The following is an 18,355-nucleotide window of genomic DNA, read 5'->3' as shown; positions in this document are numbered from 1 at the left end:
TTCTAATATATCCTATTTCTGTTTGTAATACGCGTTTATATACTTGAAGCAAAATCTTATTTAGCAATTTGCATCTTGGTATTTTTCACACTCTGATAGTGGAGTCCACTAGCTCTTGACACTATCGAGCCCAATAGCTCTTGACACTATCGAGCACAGCGAGATAGTGTTATAACGAGCTACTAGGTGTTAATCTCGCTCTGCTCGATAGTTATTACGAGCTACTGAAGTTGTTCCACTATCTCGCTCTGCTCGATAGTGTCGATAGTGTTAAGAGCTAGTGTGCTCCACTATCTCGCTCTGCTCGATAGTGTCGATAGTGTTAAGAGCTAGTGTGCTCCACTATCTCGCTTCGCTCGATAGTGTCGATAGTGTTAAGAGCTAGTGTGCTCCACTATCTTGCTTCGCTCGATAGATCAATAGACGAAAAAGATTGAGCATTTTCTCGGTGTCACATAAATACCTCTATAAAATTATTTGTTTTGATAATTCCTTAATGCCTTCTTTCTGTTTATTGTTTTTCCCATCTGTGTTATTCCAGAGACGGAAAGAATTCAACTCTATTTAATCGAATGACAATTTACGAAAACTGGTCAAAAGCCATTTTTTTAAATTGACTCAAATACAAGGCGTAGGAATTTCAACAGAAAAGGAATAACTAGCCGAAGCAATTGCAATACTTTACACTATCGAGAAACACCTAGTAGCTCTTAATAACACTATCTCGCTTTGCTCGATAGTGTTATTAAAAGCTAGTCAGTACTGCTCCACTGTCGAGCAAAGCGAGATAGTGTTATTACGAGCTAGTCAGTACTGCTCCACTATCTCGCTTCGCTCGATAGTGTTATAACGAGCTACTAGGTGTTTCTCGATAGTGTTATTACGAGCTAGTCAGTACTGCTCCACTATCTCGCTTCGCTCGATAGTGTTATTAAGAGCTAGGTGTTTTTCGATAGTGTTATTAAGAGCTAGTCAGTACTGCACCACTATCTCGCTTTGCTCGATAGTGTATTCTACCGTTATTTTATTCTCTTCAAGTTATCTCTTTTCCCAATTCGTACCTCTTGCCATCTCAATCTGCAACAACTAAAATCCAATAGTAAAGAAAATTGGAAAAAGACCCAAAGGACAAAGAAAACAAGAGAGAAAAAAAGAGTAGCAATAAATTTGCCAACTTTTTAATTTTCAACAACAATAGTTAACAATATTAGTGCTGGTATTTCTTACTACTGGAAGATCTTGTATACTTATAGACTTGGGCCCACATACTAGCCGCCAACCCAAAAAAATATATACACACACACACATACACATACACATACACATACACATACACGCAAACGCAAACGCGATACACAACCCAGCCTTTATTGAAAAACGTCAAACCCTACATCAAAATAGAGAGAAAACCTCTTTAGTCCCGTCCGTTTTGAAAAAAATAAAAGAAAATTTCACATTTTCATCAACTTGAACCATTTTTTTCATCAACTTGATTACCCATTTTTTCATCATCATTTTCCCGCCGACATTTGGTTCACTCGTCCATCGTCTTTAGTGAAAACTTTCCCTTATCATCTCACCCTCCTTTCTCCAATTTGCCCTGTCCCCTCCCCCAACCTCATCCCTCCACTTACAACACAGTGTTCTTCACCCAATATCAACCAATTTTTTTTTTTTTCCCTTTTCAATTCATTTCTTCATGTGTCCTGTCAATTGACAAGACAACTACCATCAAGCACAATTAATTAATATTCAATAATCGAGACTCCTCCTATTCGAAAAGCATTGGAACAAAGCAATAGAGCTATATACACCCTCTTTAGAAAGAATTTGATTTACGCGTTTGCAACTTAATTTGTATCACAGAGATGGGTGTTTTGTCATCGTTATTTTGTTGCGCCGAGCCAAACGATGATTCAGAAGATAAGGCTCACGGGCAGCAGCAGCAGCAGCAGCAACAACAACAACAACAACAGCAACAAAAACAGCAACAAAAACAACAACAAAAACAACTAGATTATGAGGCAGGAAAAAGAATTACATCAACAACGACAAAAGTTCAACCACAAAACGTGTCAGTCCCTACATCTACAAAACAGCCAAAATCTTCCACCTCGCCGAATATTATACCAAATGGAACTATGGGGAAAAAGCCCTTTTCAACGTCTAATGACCAGACAAAAACAGCACTAAATGGAGAGAATCAGGGGCAAGAACAAAAACAAAAACAAAAACAGAAACAAAAGCGGAAACTTAACCCAACAAAAAAGGAATTTTCAGATGATGATCAATCTGTATACGAAACAGATACAATCGCAAATACAAACGGTGAGTCTTCAGATCATACTCCAAAGTCCTTGACTAATATACCGCCCGATTTGCATGATAATAATAATAATAATAATAATAATAATAATAATAATACTACCTCTACAACAACAAATTGGGCACCCAAGAATGCAGGAAATATTATAGCACAAGTAAACCCCAATGAGCAATCGGCACAACCACCAACAACACCGCCATCGGCAGCAGCGGCGGCAGCAGCACAGGCCAGAAATGAAGATCTCGACACCGATATTGATGATTATGACGATGACGATGAGGACGAGGACACGGATGATAGATCGGAAGGATCTACATTGGAACTAACCAGAATTCAAACGGGGCAAGCTCATAATCAAGAAACCGGGTTTCTTTTGGGAGCAAAAGCATCCCCTTTCAACAAAAAGAAGTGCCTTATATTAGATTTAGATGAAACATTGGTCCACTCATCATTCAAATATTTAAGAACAGCGGACTTTGTTATCCCTGTTGAAATTGATAACCAAGTACATCACGTTTACGTCATCAAGAGACCGGGAGTAGATGAATTTCTACGCAAAGTAGGTAAATGGTTTGAAGTTGTGGTATTTACTGCATCAGTCGCCAAATACGGAGATCCTTTATTAGATAAATTGGATACTTACAACTCTGTACACCATCGATTGTTTCGAGATTCTTGTTACAATTACCAGGGGAATTTCATCAAAAATTTATCACAGATTGGAAGACCTTTAAAAGATACAATCATTATTGATAATCTGCCTGCATCGTATATTTTCCATCCTGATCATTCAATTCCAATAAGTAGTTGGTTCAGTGATCTGCATGATAATGAATTATTGGATTTATTACCATATTTAGAGGATTTGTCAAAACCAAATGTTGACAATGTAGCATTAGCATTGGATATATCGTTATAATAGAGAACCCTACCTTCACCCCCTCCCCTCCACTACAACTACACACACATACTTCAATAAAATTCATTAATTCATGCATTTCATTGAAAAGGTTTGTATTTTTTTTTTCACTTTTGATCAATTATAGAAAAGGAAAAGAAAAATTTCATATTTCAAGTATGAAGCAGGTCTCTCATACTACTTCATAAACCTCCTTCAACCTCCACCCCCGAACCTTACCCGTTGCTCCCCCGCCCCATGTTCTCAGTTCCTAACTTCCGGTACCACCACCCCCAACCCATAATTAAAAGTATTTTTGAGTTAATTTTCCATTCACTACCATTGGATTTTTAATAATCTATTTTGGTTTGTATCAATTAAGCTATAGAGAAAGGCGATTTTTTTCCAAATATACTGAAATTCCTCGTATAATTGTGTGTCCCTTTGCCATGTATTATTTTTGCATAAAGTCCCTTCCCCCACTCTCCCTCCCTCCCCCAATCGTATAAAGTTTTCATCTATACTAATTAATTTTATAAAACCTAATAAAATATTTGTACAGTAATTAAGTAGAGAGGTTGTACCTTACTTGTAGCACTTTTCGTTCTTACTCTTCTCGTCCCAGAGAAGAAGAAAAAAAGATTTCTCTTATGTGAGAGAGAGAGATGAGATAAAGATTAATTTTTTTTTCCCAATATCACATAGCCATCTCTTATTACTTCTTTTCTAATCTCTTCTTCCCTTCCTAACTTCTTATTACAGGCTTTCCGAGATGAAGGTAAAGACCATAAGTAGATCTTCTGATACCTATGTTCCTGTAAGAGACACTCAAGAGTCGCCACTTCCTCGAAACTTGAACCTGGCACTTCATCCATTTGAACGAGCTCGAGAATACACTAGAGCACTTCAGGCCACCAAACTAGAGCGTATGTTTGCCAAACCGTTTATTGGACAATTAGGCGATGGTCATAGAGACGGTGTATATCAAATTGCTAAGAATTTCAACTATACAAACCAAATTGCCAGTGGTTCAGGTGATGGAGTAATAAAGTATTGGAACTTAACAACGAGATTGGAAACTGCTAGTTTTAGAGCCCATTACGGAATGTGTAGTGGACTAGCCATTACCCCTGAAAACCAAATGTTGAGTTGTGGAGATGACAAGACTATCAAGCTTTGGTCTGTGGATAGTGAAGAGTTTGATCGTGATATACGCGATGATGAGGTGTATACTAATAAAAATCAAGGATTAATCAAGACGTATTTGGGCGAACATGCATTCAAAGGAATAGATCACCATAGAAATGAGCCGATATTTGTTACAGGAGGGGCTCAAATACAACTCTGGGATATTAATCGAACAAAACATACGAGTGACTTATCTTGGGGTGCAGATAATGTTAACACTGTCAAATTCAATCAAACAGAAACAAATATCATTGCCAGTTGTGGGTCAGATAATTCAATTGTGCTTTATGATATTAGGACAAACACGCCTATTCAAAAATGTGTTACTAGTTTCCGAAACAATTGTATCAGTTGGAATCCAATGGAAGCATTTAATTTCGCTACTGGTAATGAAGACCACAATGCCTACCTTTGGGACATGAGAAACATGAAGAAATCTCTAAACATATACAAGGATCATGTTGCCGCCATCATGGATGTTGATTTTTCTCCCACTGGTGAAGAGCTCGTTACAGGGTCTTACGATAAGACGATTCGGATTTATAAGACAAGACAAGGTCATTCTCGTGATATATATCATACCAAGAGAATGCAACGGGTGTTTGTTACGAAATTCACAACGGATGCACGATATATATTGAGTGGGTCTGACGACACAAATGTGCGAGTCTGGCGTACAGTAGCATCTGACCGTGCTAACGTCAAGTCTATGAAACAAAGAAGCAGATTGGAATACGATGAGAAGTTGAAGGAAAGGTTTCAGCATATGCCTGAAATCAAGAGAATCAGTCGTCATAGACATGTTCCAAAGGTTGTTAAGAAAGCTCAGGAAATTAAAAGAATTGAAATTGAGAGTATTAAGAGGAGAGAAGAGAATGAGCGAAGACATGCGAAACAGGGAAGTAAACCATATATTTCCGAAAGAGTGAAGCACGTTAGAGGTGTTGTTAATGATAAAGATCTGTGAAAAACAGACTTGGAAGGGGAGAATGGGAAGGTGAACGTTACAATGGTGAAGTAGGGGGTGGGAAGGCAGATTTTCAGCAACTACATATCAACTACATGTCAACTACATATCAACTACTAATCAAGTATTTATCAAGTATTTATCAAGTATTTATCGAGTATTTATCAAGTACTTATAAAGTATATATTGACTACTAATAGTCAGTGTCTGTGGCAGTTTGTGTCGGTGTAGTTTGTGTCTGTGGCAGTTTGTGTCTGTGGCAGTTTGTGTCGGCGCAGTTTGTGTCGATAGTGGAGCAGCACTGACTACATGAATTAAATAGATTTCACAGTTTTTATCGGTCTTAAGACTTGTATAAGATTTGTAAAGTAACCAGCTACAAAGTGTTGCTCCACTATCTCGATTTGCTCGATAGTGTCGCTACACCGACACTCATCGAGAGAATGTAGAGAATGTAGAAATACCAGAGTATGTGAAAAGGAGACTTGGGTCTCTGGCGACACTATCTCGCTTCGCTCGATAGAGAAGTTCTATTCGAAATAGGGTAAGATTGTGGTTTCTTAGACGGTATTAGTGCCAAAAAGAGAAGTTTTTTGCGCGCATTGGGTATTGAAAAACGGGTATTTTTTCTTTTGTTTTTATCTCAATTTTAAATTTGACCGTTGTAAATGTTTTTCTTTAGTAAAAAGTTCCCAAAATAGTAATAGTGCCAATTTTGGAACAAAATTCTTCAAAATTTTAGATCGTTTATCATTGACAAATTTATTAGTTTTTTACTCTTTTTTGGTGTTTTTTTTCCCGACACAACTACACTTTCGAGCAATACTTTGTAGCGATACTAGCAATGTTGATCTCAGATGAAAAAGGATTCTACTATAATGCTAGTAATGTTGCTCCCAGATCATAGTGTTTACAATATTTTTGCAGTCGGATGGGGTAGCCTTTAACATTGTCCTTTAGATGTCTCTTTTTAAGAATAACCATGTGCATTAGATGTCGGTGGTAGCTAGTGTGCTCAATAGTGTCGCCCGATAGTGTCGCCCGATAGTGTCGTATTTTATATTTTTTTCTCATGACATGAGCTGCATGTATGTTCCGCAACAGCCATATTCACGTGACCCTTATTTTTCTGTCATTGTTCCTTCTTCCAATCAAAAGATCTTCTCAAGTGAGAATGCTAGCTGTAAAGAAACATATAATATCCGGTTGCTACCAGATGCACATTGAATGATATCACGGAACTTTAAATTAAATGGGTTTTTAGTTTTATAAAAAAATTTAACCAAGGAAAATTGAGTAAGATCAATTGGCTTTTATTTTGAGTAATCTTGCTGATAGTTTACGTTGGAAAAAGGACATCGAGCAGAAATAGTAAATACCTGCACCTGTCGCTTACTCCCAACTTCGTGAGACTTTATCCAATCTTTGCTCCTTCACATATTCTGATCCCCCAACAATAAAAGAAAGAGAGAAAGAGAGAAAGAGAGAGAGAGAGAGAGAGAGAGAAAAAGAGATCTCTTAGGTTGGTTATTTTCCAGAGCAGTTGATTTTCATAGAGAATAGACACAAACTTGATATTTACGAGGTTTATCCCATCCAATTACTGATTTTGTCCCCCTTTCCTTGGTTATCTTGTCTTTAGTTCATCATAGTGAGGGACCCTTGTGACAAATTGTTTACATATATCTACGTTGTGGTTCCAAGAACATCGGGGTAACATTTACTTGCATAAATAGATAGTAGCTATACGGGGTTGATATACTTGCCATGCCTGAAAAACACAAGTTGCACCTATTTGGCAAACACAAGCATGCGGGAAAAGAGTCTTCGGACGAATTATCTCCATCAACATCAAATCATTTGGCCAATCGAAAATTCCTCGGTTTCAGCATTGGAAAACACGATTCAGAAGAGTCCTTGACGTCCCCAGTGGTGACACATACCTCTGAGCCGCATCATCCATCTCACCATCCTGTCCACCAGCCTTCAAATCTTCATCAGAACAATGCCAATGAAAATGCTACCACCACCAGTGGTGGTGGCAGTAAAAAAGCTACACCATCACCAAACCAGTCCCATTCCAACATTCAGTCAATTGCACAGTCTCCCGGAAACCATTTTCCACAAAATTCCACCCAGCCTCATCAGCATCAACCACTGCAACTACATCATGAAGACCCCAGTTCAAAGAAAGTAGCTGGTTCAATGGTTGAACTTAAACGGTTTTTCAAACCTACTAAAAAGAATTCTAACTCTAAAAGAGATGTTGGTGGAGGAGCAGTAGTAAGCAATGGACAACATCCAAATAATTTACATTCGCCATCACTCAAAGCCTCTGGATCAGGAGGAGGAGGAGAAGGAGGAGGAGGAGGAGGAGGAGGAGCTCTTGCAGCAGCAATGCATCATGCAGGTGCTGTTCATAATGCTAGCGGAAAGTCGGTACGAGAACATTCGGGCACGTCATTAGCAAATATGATTAATCAAACCTCGACTCAATTGCTTCATAATGCCTCATACTCTCAGAACAATAACCGGGATCCATTCACAGATGACAATTCACCATTGGTGAAAAAATACGGGAAAATAGGTAAGGAATTAGGCAGTGGTGCTGGAGGTTCAGTGAAACTCATTACTCGCCCGCTGGATTCCAAAACTTTTGCAGTCAAGGAATTTAGAGCACGTAGATCAACAGAAACACTCAAGGACTATACTAGGAAATGCACTGCTGAGTATTGTATTGGCTCCACATTGAAACACCCCAACATTATCAAAACGATAGATATAGTACATCAAAACCATAAGTATTTTGAGGTTATGGAGTATGCCCCAGTGGATTTCTTTGCCGTTGTAATGAGCGGAGAAATGTCTCGTGCTGAGATAAACTGTTGTCTTAAACAAATTTTGGAAGGTGTTAGTTATTTGCACAATTTAGGTTTAGCACACCGAGATTTGAAGTTAGACAACTGTGTGATTACAACTGATGGAATACTCAAGATTATTGATTTTGGAAGTGCTGTGATATTCAAATACCCATATGATCAATATGGAAATTCAAAAGACAGCATTCACCCTTGTCATGGAATTGTTGGAAGTGATCCTTATTTGGCCCCTGAAGTTTTGAAATCCCCAAATTCTTATAATCCCCAACCTGTAGATTTATGGTCAATTGCAATAATATACTGTTGCATGACGCTTAAAAGATTTCCTTGGAAAATACCTAATGTTGAAAAGGATAATAGCTTCAAATTGTACTGTATGCCAGATGATAACTTCCATGACTATTATCTAAGTAACGAGTGTCATAAACTTCTACTTCAACAAAGAAAGTTGAAGAATATAATTGTTCGACTGAATAAAAAGAAGAAACTTCTCGAGGAAGGAGCACTTGCTACATCCGAAAAAAGTGGACGAATAGAAAAAGAAGACAAAGAAATAAAGAAGGAAAAGGAAAAGGAAGAGGAAGAAGAAGAGGAAGAGGAAGCGGAAGACGAGGCAAAGGAAAAAGGGGGCCAAGAAGAGAAGAAGGAAAAGGGTGGCGAAGAAGAGATGAAAGAGAAGGGAGACGAAGAAGAGGCGAAGGAAGCGGAGGAAAAGGTAGAAGGAGAACAAAAAAATGAGGGTTCTGTAGATCAAACGGGAAATAGTGAACAGGTGGTAGGTGAAACCGATACCAACGTCGAGAAAAAAACATCACTGGACACAGGCGAGGATATTCTCACTGAAGAGCAAGAACATGAAATTTTGGAACATTTGAAGAAAATTGATCTTCAATTAGAGCATTACGAAAACCGCAAGTCTGAACTCAAAGCTCAATTCAATGAACAACGTAAAAAAAATGATCCTGAACCTAAGCAACAAGAGAAGCAAGAATCTAACCAGCAACAAACAACCACAGACTCATCAGAGAAAAAGAAACCGTCACATAAGCAAATCCATGGTCCTTATAGATTAATGCGGTTATTACCACACGCATCAAGACCAATTATTCATAAGATGTTGCAAGTGGATGTCAAAAAGAGAGCATCAATAGAAGATATAATGAATGATGAATGGATTAGAGATATCAAATGCTGTACGTTGAAGAGGGAGACTCGAAGTGCAGATAACATTGGCGCCAATTTTGATGAGGATGATAAGGAGGTAGTGGTAAAGGGGTCACCACCGCACCATCATACTGTGGTTTTAGAATCGTAACCGGAAAAGAGAAAGAGGAAGGAAGTAGGAAATAGGAAGTGGAAAACAGGAAGATTAGAACAGGGAGTTTTTCTCTTTATATATATAAATTCATATAGAAATATCACATAAATACTTTTTAGCAGAGCCAGTGTAGTGTTGTTTTTTCAGTTAGGGCGAAGAGGGGGCGGGGTTGGACTAAACTGATGCCTCGCGCTACAAGGTGATATCGAATCTTTTGGGCCATATTTTTTTTTTTTTTTAGTGAAGTCGACTTGCCTTGACTTGCCTTGCCTTGCCTTGACTTGACTTGACTCTCACATACCACAAGACTATCACTTTCATAGCTTGAAAAGCGGGTGAGCTTACCAAAACTATGGCCAGACCAGTACCGCCGCCACAGCTAAACCCTTTGCGGTTAAAGACCGCTCTTAAAATGGCGTTATCCAAATTGAAATTCATTCAGGAGAAGAAACTCGCAATGACAAAACAGCAACGTCGCAATTTAGCAGAGTTATTACGCCAAGGTAAAGAATCGTCGGCTCGAATTCGAGTAGAGAATATAATCCGCGATGACATATACGTTGAACTACTTGAGTATCTTGAATTATATTGTGAGCTTATCCTTGCACGTCTTTCCATCCTCTTAGATCGCAGTACCTGCGATTCATCTCTATTGGAAGCGGTACAATCGGTGATTTATGCTGCTCTGCATACAGAACTCAGAGAACTCACTACAATTAGGGACATGTTGACGTATAAATATGGAGTTGAGTTTGGTAAGGAGGCATTGGAGAATAGTGGAGGATATGTTCCCGATAAAATTACGAGACGGTGCGAGATTGACCCACCACTGATGGATTTGGTTGATATGTACCTTTGTGAAATAGCCAGGGCTTATTCTGTACCTTACTCTGGGTTGCCAGTGGTAGAGGAGGAGGAGGAAGAGGAAAAGGGGGAGAAAGGAGATGATAATGATGATAGTGGGGGAGGAGGTGGTGGTGGAGTGGGAGAAAAGAATGATATGGCAAAGAAAGAAAATGTAAAGGAAAGTCCTATTGCTGAGCTAGCAAAAAAGTCGGAAAAGCTCTTTATTTCTGACTCTCCTGGTGGTGCAAGTCTGAAGGTCACTAAAAGTAATAGTAAGACGAAAGAAGGGGACGATTTTGATTTATTAAAAGCGAGATTTGCTGCGTTGAAGAGTACACCGAAATAAATGGAAAGCAACCCCAATTCATTTGCAGCGGCCAAGCAATTAATCACCGCTTAGTCAGCTACTTCTTACTCAAATTATTGTTGGTCAACTTTCAAAGAGTTTTCGTCATAAATGGGTGCGCGGCTTGGCATAATGCTCAGGTGTAATTGGTTTATAGAGATTTAATGTGGGCAAAACAGACTCTTTCACAACTTATCATAGTGAGAAAGAAGACACAGAGCATAACTCTGACGCTGTCAGTATGGCAACTGGGCCATTTTACTATACCCTTTCTTTTATTGTTACTGACTTGGGTTCCCCATAGTTAAATGGAAGTTCTTGAAGAAGAAAAAAAAAAAAAAATGTAAACACAGATTTGAAATTGAAATACTTTGACAGAATCAAGAAGCAAAACATTGACGTGTATTAAAGGCCAATGAGTTTGAGACAAGACCATACTATATAGCACATATCCTGTTTTATTTTTTTTATAAAATGAACATGTCTCAGATTTTGACTGAGCGACAACAGCTTGAACTTAACAAGGCAATACTTCAATACTTGAAGCCGATTTGTGCATCCTCGGGAACTGAGTCGACATACATTGAGTTATCAAAGTTGCTTAGTCCACAATCGTTCACTCACACTCTTGACAAGAACGAGGATATAGTAGACCAATATTTAGAAAAGAAATGGTCGTCAGTGTTGCGACTACAAAAGAAGATACTTGATCTTGAGAATGAGATTGCTAATATTAGAAGCCTAATAGATTTGGACAACCTTGCACAGAACCAGCCGATAGCACACAGTAAAGATAGAATCAACTGGTTACCAATGACACCGCGCTATACGTTTGAGACCCAATCCATTGTCAACACAGTTCAACTACACCCTGTACTACCGTTGGTATTTTGTGGATGTGCTGATGGATCGATCTACATTTGGAATTTTGCATCTGACGAAAATACACTCCCTGAAAAAATCATTAAAGCACACACGAGAAGCGTCAATCGGATTGCGTTTTCTTGGACACCAACAAAAGTTGATGATGATAGTAATGAGAAATCGTACATTTTTGCTACGTGTTCTTCTGATTTGACAATTAAACTTTACAATGCAACTACGTATCAGCATTTACGTACGCTAAGAGGTCATGACCACACCATATCGTCTATACTGTTTTCACCTAGCAAAGACCTCCTTTTCAGTGTTTCAAGAGACAAGAGTACAAAAGTGTGGAACGTCAAGGAGGGAACATGCATAAAAAGTTTTGTGGGACATAGTGATTGGGTTAGAAACATAGACGTCAGTACCGGAGACTATGGGGACTTTCTAGTGACTTGCTCAAATGATCAAAGTGCGAGGTTAAGTCATGGACAATCGGGAACAGGCATTGCAATGATGATTGGCCATTCGCATGTAATCGAGGCTGTCAAATTCCTTCCAAAAGTATCAAACTCCATAATTGATCAGTATGTGTCTGAGAATACCGACTTGTTCCCAAACTTACCCCGAGATTTGATTAAGGATGAGGTTTACAACAAGTTGGGCTTTAAATATTGTATTACTTCGAGTAGAGATAATACCATCAAATTATGGCTCCTACCGCCTCCAGTAATTATACCAGGCCGCCCACCACTCCCGTCGAGGCATAATCATTCACAAGCTTGGCTCGTAGCAAACATGGTAGGCCATCTGTCTTGGGTCAAAACGTTACAGGTACATCCCAATGGCAAGTACATATTCAGTGGGAGCGATGATAAGACAATCAAAATATGGGACTTATCAGGGTTAAACTTGGCAGGCAAAGTTGGGGTAATAAGGTCTTTACCAGGGCATGAAGGATTTCTCACTGATTTGGGCTTTGCTCGGCTTAGCCAGAAAAAAAATCAAGCAAAACCATTGGAAAACGAAGAAGATCTTTTGAAGGAGATTGTAATTAGAATGCGATGTATCTTTGTAAGTTGTGCTACTGACAACCTCATTAAGATCTGGAAGTGAAAAAAAAAAAAAGAAAAAAAAAAAGCCAATGCCAAATGTATAAGATGGAAAACAAGCAAACAAACAAACAAACAAACTGTATTTATTATTAAACAACCACATCATAGTAAAACAGCTCAATCGCTCCACCTCTCATTGAATTGTAGACATTTCTTTCAAATTGACGCTTGTTTTTAACCAACATATTAGCAGCCTCTTTATTCAAAGGGTCATTCGGATTTGGTTCCAAAAATAAGAAATTCAACCCAATCAACACCGAGTTCAAACTCAATACCGGCGACCAATCCTCCCTTAGTATATTTAAACATATGTTCCCGTCCAAGTCAATATTTGGATGGTAAATTCTATCAAGACATTTAATTTTAGGTGGATCAATAGGGAAGTTCTGGGTTATCTCTATTTTGAAATGGAATTTGCCGTTTTTGTAAAATCCATTTGTTGGCTTAATGATCAATTTCCAATGGAAAACGTCCAGTGGATCGGGAAAACTGACTTTTATAGTTCTAGGTAAATCTAGCTCGGAGATATCTTTTTGAATACGTAGTTGTGCGGCACCCACCTTGGGCGTGAGATTAAACCCCGAAATTGACGACGATGACGATGATGATAACACAGGGTTATTGGATGGAGGTGTAGGCGACTTACTTGCCGCTGCTGCTGTTGCTGCTGCCTCCTCCTGCCTCTTTTTTTGCAACTCGCGTATTTTCAACATTTTTGTAGACCAGTATAAGTTGAGAAAAACGCGTCGAGGAGGTGGTGTTGCTAGTAGTGGTGGTAAATAGAAAGTCAGTTGGTATATATAAAATGGTTTAGTTATTAAATCCCGATCTTTCAAAGAAAAAAAATAAAAATTAAATAAAAGTTGCAGACTACAGAATTCGAACTCGCGATTTCTTGTGGATTTGCTTTTTCGCAGCCAACAGAGGATGATGGGTAACTAGATTTACACATTGATGGTGGTGGTGATGACATCTTTCTATATACATTGTTTAGCTTTTTTAGGGTGATATATTACTCATTCTTGCATGCTATTTTTAACTTTCATTTAGGTCCCGCCAGACTAGACGAGTGGAAGGAGTCTAATCGATAGAGAGAAGAGAGAATAAATATATAGAATGTGAATATAGACCATCAAACCCAATAATATCGGTAACAGCTAGTGTTGCTCCACTACCTCGCTCTGCTCGATATGTCATCAATGTGGTCTAGAACAGTTTTACTTAACTTGTCTTTTGTCTCTTGAGAAATGCCTTTGCATTTATGGAGGGACTGCTCTATTTGCTCCAACTGGTCTGAGGAATCCAAAAGTAAAATGAGTAGCTTATAAGGAGTAATGTATTTGCACTCCACATCAAACAACCACTTCAATTCTGCTACCACAATTTCGTGGTTTGCCGCTGAGTGATAATCACGATCCACATTCTGATTGGATGGGGATAATTCTTCCAAAGGTGTTTGGATATCTCTACCTGCCCTTATGCGCAATATAAAATTGAACGAGCTCCAAAGCGAACTATCCAGTAGCTTAGAGTGGCACAACAGGACAAAGACATCAAACCATTCTGCTCTTTTAGCTATGCCCGTCTCATCAATCGCCAGATACCACCTAAGGAAACTATTCCCATAGTAATTGGAAAAGTGTAAATCACAACTTTTAATCGCCCGTAACATATATTTTGGATCCAAGCACGGTCGGGTTTCCTGATGCAGTTTTAATATCAATCTTTGTAAGAGCACCCATAAAGAACTACTTTTGTTAATCCTCGACATGCGACAGGTCAAGAAACACGATATTAGCTCTAGATCCTGATCATAATTTTGCAAAATATTCACAATTCTGCTATGTAGCTTGATTATTGTGTGATGCTCGTTTGTCAGGATCAAATATCCCAAAGTCATGTAGTAAGCGTCAACAAGATTTGCCTTGGACAATCCTTCTAGATTGAGTAGTTGGTCAAAATGTGCGTAAAAATAGTCATGGGAATTCTTGAAGATTTTCAAATACTTTTCCTTCGGAATGCCTATGCCAAGGATATCACCATCTTCCTCAAGATTAAATGCACTCGGCAGACTGACAATCCCATTTGGAATCACCTCAATAATTTTGTATAGCTTCTTGGAGTCAATTATAATGTCACATAGTGACTTTATCAACTCCATAGCGATGTAGCAAAAGTATCAAACAAACTTTAACGCGAGAAATTTCAATTTTTCCTGCACAACCACTCTTTACTGTTTCTCTGCCCTCCCTGTCCACGGAAATGATAGCGACTTCAGCCGGTACAGGTATAGAGGATATAATACCGCCAGAAGATGAGTTGTCTGATGCCATGTATAGGAATGCGAAACTAGACTTTTTTTTCCCAGTGCAACAAGCCACTACCACCAAGAATCCACCATCACCATTACCAACACTGTTAGATGTCAGCAGCAGCAGCGGCAGCAGCAGCAGCAGAAAGTATCAACCGCAGTGGAAATTGCTTCGAACTCTTGTAGGAGCACACCAAGGATGGGTAAGAACTGTGGCCATCGACGAAGTAACGAATCAATGGTTTGTAACAGGATCATCTGATTCAACAATCAAGATTTGGGACTTGGCATCGCTGCAATTGAAAGGCACATTAACTGGTCATATTATGGCGGTGCGATCACTTGCAGTGTCCAATAAATTTCCGTACTTGTTTTCTGGGTCTGAAGACAAGACATTGCGATGTTGGGACATGGAAAGGCTGAATGCGCCTGAGGGTTGTCAGATCCGAAATTATCATGGTCATGTTGGGGGTATCTATGCTTTGTCATTACTCGATGAATTGGGCTTGCTTCTAAGTGGAGGAAGGGATGCTGTGGTACGAGTGTGGGATATTCGAACTAGCAAAGAAGTGGCTTTATTAACGGGCCATACAAATGACGTGACATCAATAATATCAGACGTCAACGAGCCACAAGTAATCACGAGTTCAATGGATGGCACAATAAGAGTGTGGGATTTAAGAAATCAAAAATCAACTCTTAGTGTAACCCAGCATTCGAAAAGTATACGTTCAATGAAAGCGCATCCAAATGAGTACACTTTTGTATCCGGTGATTCTAATGGCAGTATAAAGCAGTGGCTTTTACCAAAAGCAGAGTTGTTGAACAATTTTGAAAATGATAATGACGAAAAGAGCAAAATAATAAACACTCTATCTATTAATCCTATAACCAGCACATTATTTGCTGGATTTGATGACGGCAAAATGAATTTTTATGATTACACACTGGGGAAACTACTTCAAACAGGCCAAACTCCATCCCTTCCTGGATCTGATGGCGCTGCCATATATGCATCCACCTTTGACATGTCTGGACTTAGATTGATAACATGCGAGGGTGATAAAAGTATAAAAGTCTGGGGTGATGCAGCCAATGATTAAAGTCGTTTCCCTCCTCACTATTCCTTTTTCCTACCTCTCTCTTCACCAACCAAAACGCAATTGATTTGCAGTAAACTGCGGAGGTGTCCAATTGAGAAGCTTTGCACTTAGCTCGTGTTTCTTTTTCTCCTTAATTTTTTTGATTAATTTGTCATATAGTGTGAGTATCTGATCCGTCAACACTATTATATGCTGTCCTTTATAATACCTCAACATTTGTAAAGTAGTTAATGTATGTAGTATATCGGTTGTTGTCATGCACGTTATTGCTGAAATATCTTCAATTGTGATTTCGTTACTACTACTACTACTACCACCACCCCCGTTTCTCGACGAATGCGGCGTTCCTTCAAACTCGTCATCTTCGTCAGATTGAGCGTTGTTTTTGCGAAATAATGCAGGATTGTTTCTCTCAACAAGTAGTTTGACCAATGTATCTGTCCAGTAAGCTCTATATGATAACAATCCCAAATCTGACAACGGCTTTTCGGGGGATCCAACCTTCTTCTCTACAGCAGATAACATGTACGAAAATTGTATTAGTATTTTACCCAAACCTCTCTTTTGATACGGCGGGAGGGTTAAAATACACGCAACATTGTAATTATCTTGACTTTCTTTTTCCTTTGAAAAGTATCCCACGATATGATGCCCCTGTTCTGATTTCATGGTCATAATGTAGAACAAAAATGGATCGACGTCATAATACAAAGTTTTATGATCTAGGAACAATTTCGATAATAGGCAAAGATTTCGGCAATAAGTGCGTTGTTTTCTGCCATCAAGCTCCCAAAACGACACCTTCTCATCTCTATATATCTCATTACCAGGTGGGTGTTTCATTGAACATTTTGATCTAAACCTTTCAAATTGCTTTCTTGAGCCAAAAAATGATAGGGTAAAGTCGCAAATGTAGATTGTTTCCTCATCGGTTATTTCAATAGGATAAGGAGAAAAGTACCAAGGTTCAACAATGTGTTCACCCAAAATAATACTTGATAAATTTCTCACTCTGGCGACTTCTGAGTGATTTTGAGTCATGGATCCACCAGCTCTCAATTTCTTAATCTCTTCTTCCCTAGTTATTTCCTCGCCTGATCTTTTCAATCCTTGCACATTAAGATTCTCCAAGTCCATTTCATCTTCGTTCATTGAAAGAGTCGATTCTTCCCTTGGCGTGTTAGCAGTTGAACCGTTATTTGATTTTGCATCTTTAGACTTTGACGCCTTCAGCTTAGTTTTCTTCTTTTGTTTAAAATCCTTCTTCTCATCATTCTTTATCTCTGGTAGTATCAATGCTTTAGAAAAATTTATTCGATCAATTTCGATCCACTCATCTAACCTTTTGTTGAAGTCCTGGTAATGCACATAGTACACTTTTCTTCCCTTTTTGATATGCTCTTGTAATATCTCCGCTAGTCTCTCTTCACCATCCTTCAATACGTATACTTTACAGCCCAGCCTTATATCATCAACTTTGAAAAGCTCTTCCTTCCTGCTTTTGGACTCGTCTTCTTGTTTAATTTCAATAGAAGTTGAAGGTGTAAGTGTAGGCTCGGAATTCGGCGCAGGCACGGGAGTCATAGCTTTATCAACTGGTTTATCTCGTGTGCTAGGCATCAATAACAAACTATTAGTCTTGTTGGGTGCGCCACCTATCTATCCTCGTCGTGTATCATCGTTACAGAAGAAAAAAAAAATATTATACATCTACAAAAGTCAACGAAATCAACTGGGACTGATTTATCGACACTATTGAGCAAAGCGAGATAGTGGAGCAACACTGACTACACCGATACTATCGAGCAGAGTGAGATAGTGGAGAAACACTGTGTACACCGATACTATCGAGCAGAGCGAGATAGTGGAGAAACACTGTCTACACAGACACTGACTACACAGACACTGACTACGCCAACACTGACTACGCCGACACTGACTGGTAACACAAGTTGCATCGTTTCTATAGATATATGAGTTATACCACTATAGAAGAGAAGAAGAAGTAGAAAAAAGAAGAAGTGGAAAAAGCGCAGAAGAAGTAGAGTAGAAGAGCGGAAAAAGTAGAGCAGTAGCAGAGCAGCAGCAGAGCAGTAGCAGAGCAGCAGCAGAGCAGTAGCAGAGCAGTAGCAGAGCAGTAGCAGAAGTAGTATCAGTGGCAGCTAGTGTCGTGTAGAACGGGAGTAGTGTCAAT

General features: G+C 39.0%; 9 protein-coding genes across 9 annotated transcripts; 6 read left to right on the top strand and 3 right to left on the bottom strand. All coding sequences in view use genetic code 12, as the record gives it.

Moving 5' to 3' along the window:
* Nucleotides 1-1,868: 1,868 nt before the first annotated feature.
* Nucleotides 1,869-3,245, top strand: KGF56_004670 (phosphatase; the record flags this gene model as incomplete). The annotated part of the gene is made up of 1 exon (XM_049326133.1): nt 1,869-3,245. One exon carries the CDS (start codon nt 1,869-1,871, stop codon nt 3,243-3,245), a length of 1,377 nt encoding a protein of 458 aa, XP_049178325.1.
* Nucleotides 3,246-3,996: 751 nt separating this feature from the next.
* SOF1 (rRNA-processing protein) lies at nt 3,997-5,379 on the top strand (the record flags this gene model as incomplete). Its single annotated transcript, XM_049326132.1, has 1 exon — nt 3,997-5,379. One exon carries the CDS (start codon nt 3,997-3,999, stop codon nt 5,377-5,379), a length of 1,383 nt encoding a protein of 460 aa, XP_049178324.1.
* A 1,767-nt stretch (nt 5,380-7,146) lies between these two features.
* HRK1 (putative serine/threonine protein kinase) lies at nt 7,147-9,573 on the top strand (the record flags this gene model as incomplete). Its single annotated transcript, XM_049326131.1, has 1 exon — nt 7,147-9,573. One exon carries the CDS (start codon nt 7,147-7,149, stop codon nt 9,571-9,573), a length of 2,427 nt encoding a protein of 808 aa, XP_049178323.1.
* Nucleotides 9,574-9,928: 355 nt separating this feature from the next.
* On the top strand, nt 9,929-10,768 carry IST1 (Ist1p; the record flags this gene model as incomplete). The annotated part of the gene is made up of 1 exon (XM_049326130.1): nt 9,929-10,768. The coding sequence occupies one exon, from the start codon at nt 9,929-9,931 to the stop codon at nt 10,766-10,768; it is 840 nt and encodes a 279-aa protein (XP_049178322.1).
* Nucleotides 10,769-11,242: 474 nt separating this feature from the next.
* Nucleotides 11,243-12,748, top strand: KGF56_004666 (uncharacterized protein; the record flags this gene model as incomplete). The annotated part of the gene is made up of 1 exon (XM_049326129.1): nt 11,243-12,748. The coding sequence occupies one exon, from the start codon at nt 11,243-11,245 to the stop codon at nt 12,746-12,748; it is 1,506 nt and encodes a 501-aa protein (XP_049178321.1).
* Nucleotides 12,749-12,836: 88 nt separating this feature from the next.
* On the bottom strand, nt 12,837-13,460 carry KGF56_004665 (NEDD8-conjugating protein; the record flags this gene model as incomplete). The annotated part of the gene is made up of 1 exon (XM_049326128.1): nt 12,837-13,460. One exon carries the CDS (start codon nt 13,458-13,460, stop codon nt 12,837-12,839), a length of 624 nt encoding a protein of 207 aa, XP_049178320.1.
* Nucleotides 13,461-13,918: 458 nt separating this feature from the next.
* KGF56_004664 (uncharacterized protein) lies at nt 13,919-14,908 on the bottom strand (the record flags this gene model as incomplete). Its single annotated transcript, XM_049326127.1, has 1 exon — nt 13,919-14,908. One exon carries the CDS (start codon nt 14,906-14,908, stop codon nt 13,919-13,921), a length of 990 nt encoding a protein of 329 aa, XP_049178319.1.
* Nucleotides 14,909-15,009: 101 nt separating this feature from the next.
* On the top strand, nt 15,010-16,161 carry KGF56_004663 (mRNA splicing protein; the record flags this gene model as incomplete). The annotated part of the gene is made up of 1 exon (XM_049326126.1): nt 15,010-16,161. The coding sequence occupies one exon, from the start codon at nt 15,010-15,012 to the stop codon at nt 16,159-16,161; it is 1,152 nt and encodes a 383-aa protein (XP_049178318.1).
* A 42-nt stretch (nt 16,162-16,203) lies between these two features.
* Nucleotides 16,204-17,781, bottom strand: ESA1 (NuA4 histone acetyltransferase complex catalytic subunit; the record flags this gene model as incomplete). Its single annotated transcript, XM_049326124.1, has 1 exon — nt 16,204-17,781. One exon carries the CDS (start codon nt 17,779-17,781, stop codon nt 16,204-16,206), a length of 1,578 nt encoding a protein of 525 aa, XP_049178317.1.
* Nucleotides 17,782-18,355: the final 574 nt, after the last annotated feature.

Source organism: Candida oxycetoniae, assembly GCF_023343755.2.
Source record: "Candida oxycetoniae strain CBS 10844 chromosome Unknown scaffold11, whole genome shotgun sequence".
NCBI classification, from domain to species: Eukaryota; Fungi; Ascomycota; class Pichiomycetes; order Serinales; family Debaryomycetaceae; genus Lodderomyces; species Lodderomyces oxycetoniae.
This window is presented reverse-complemented; position numbering and strand designations above follow the sequence as displayed.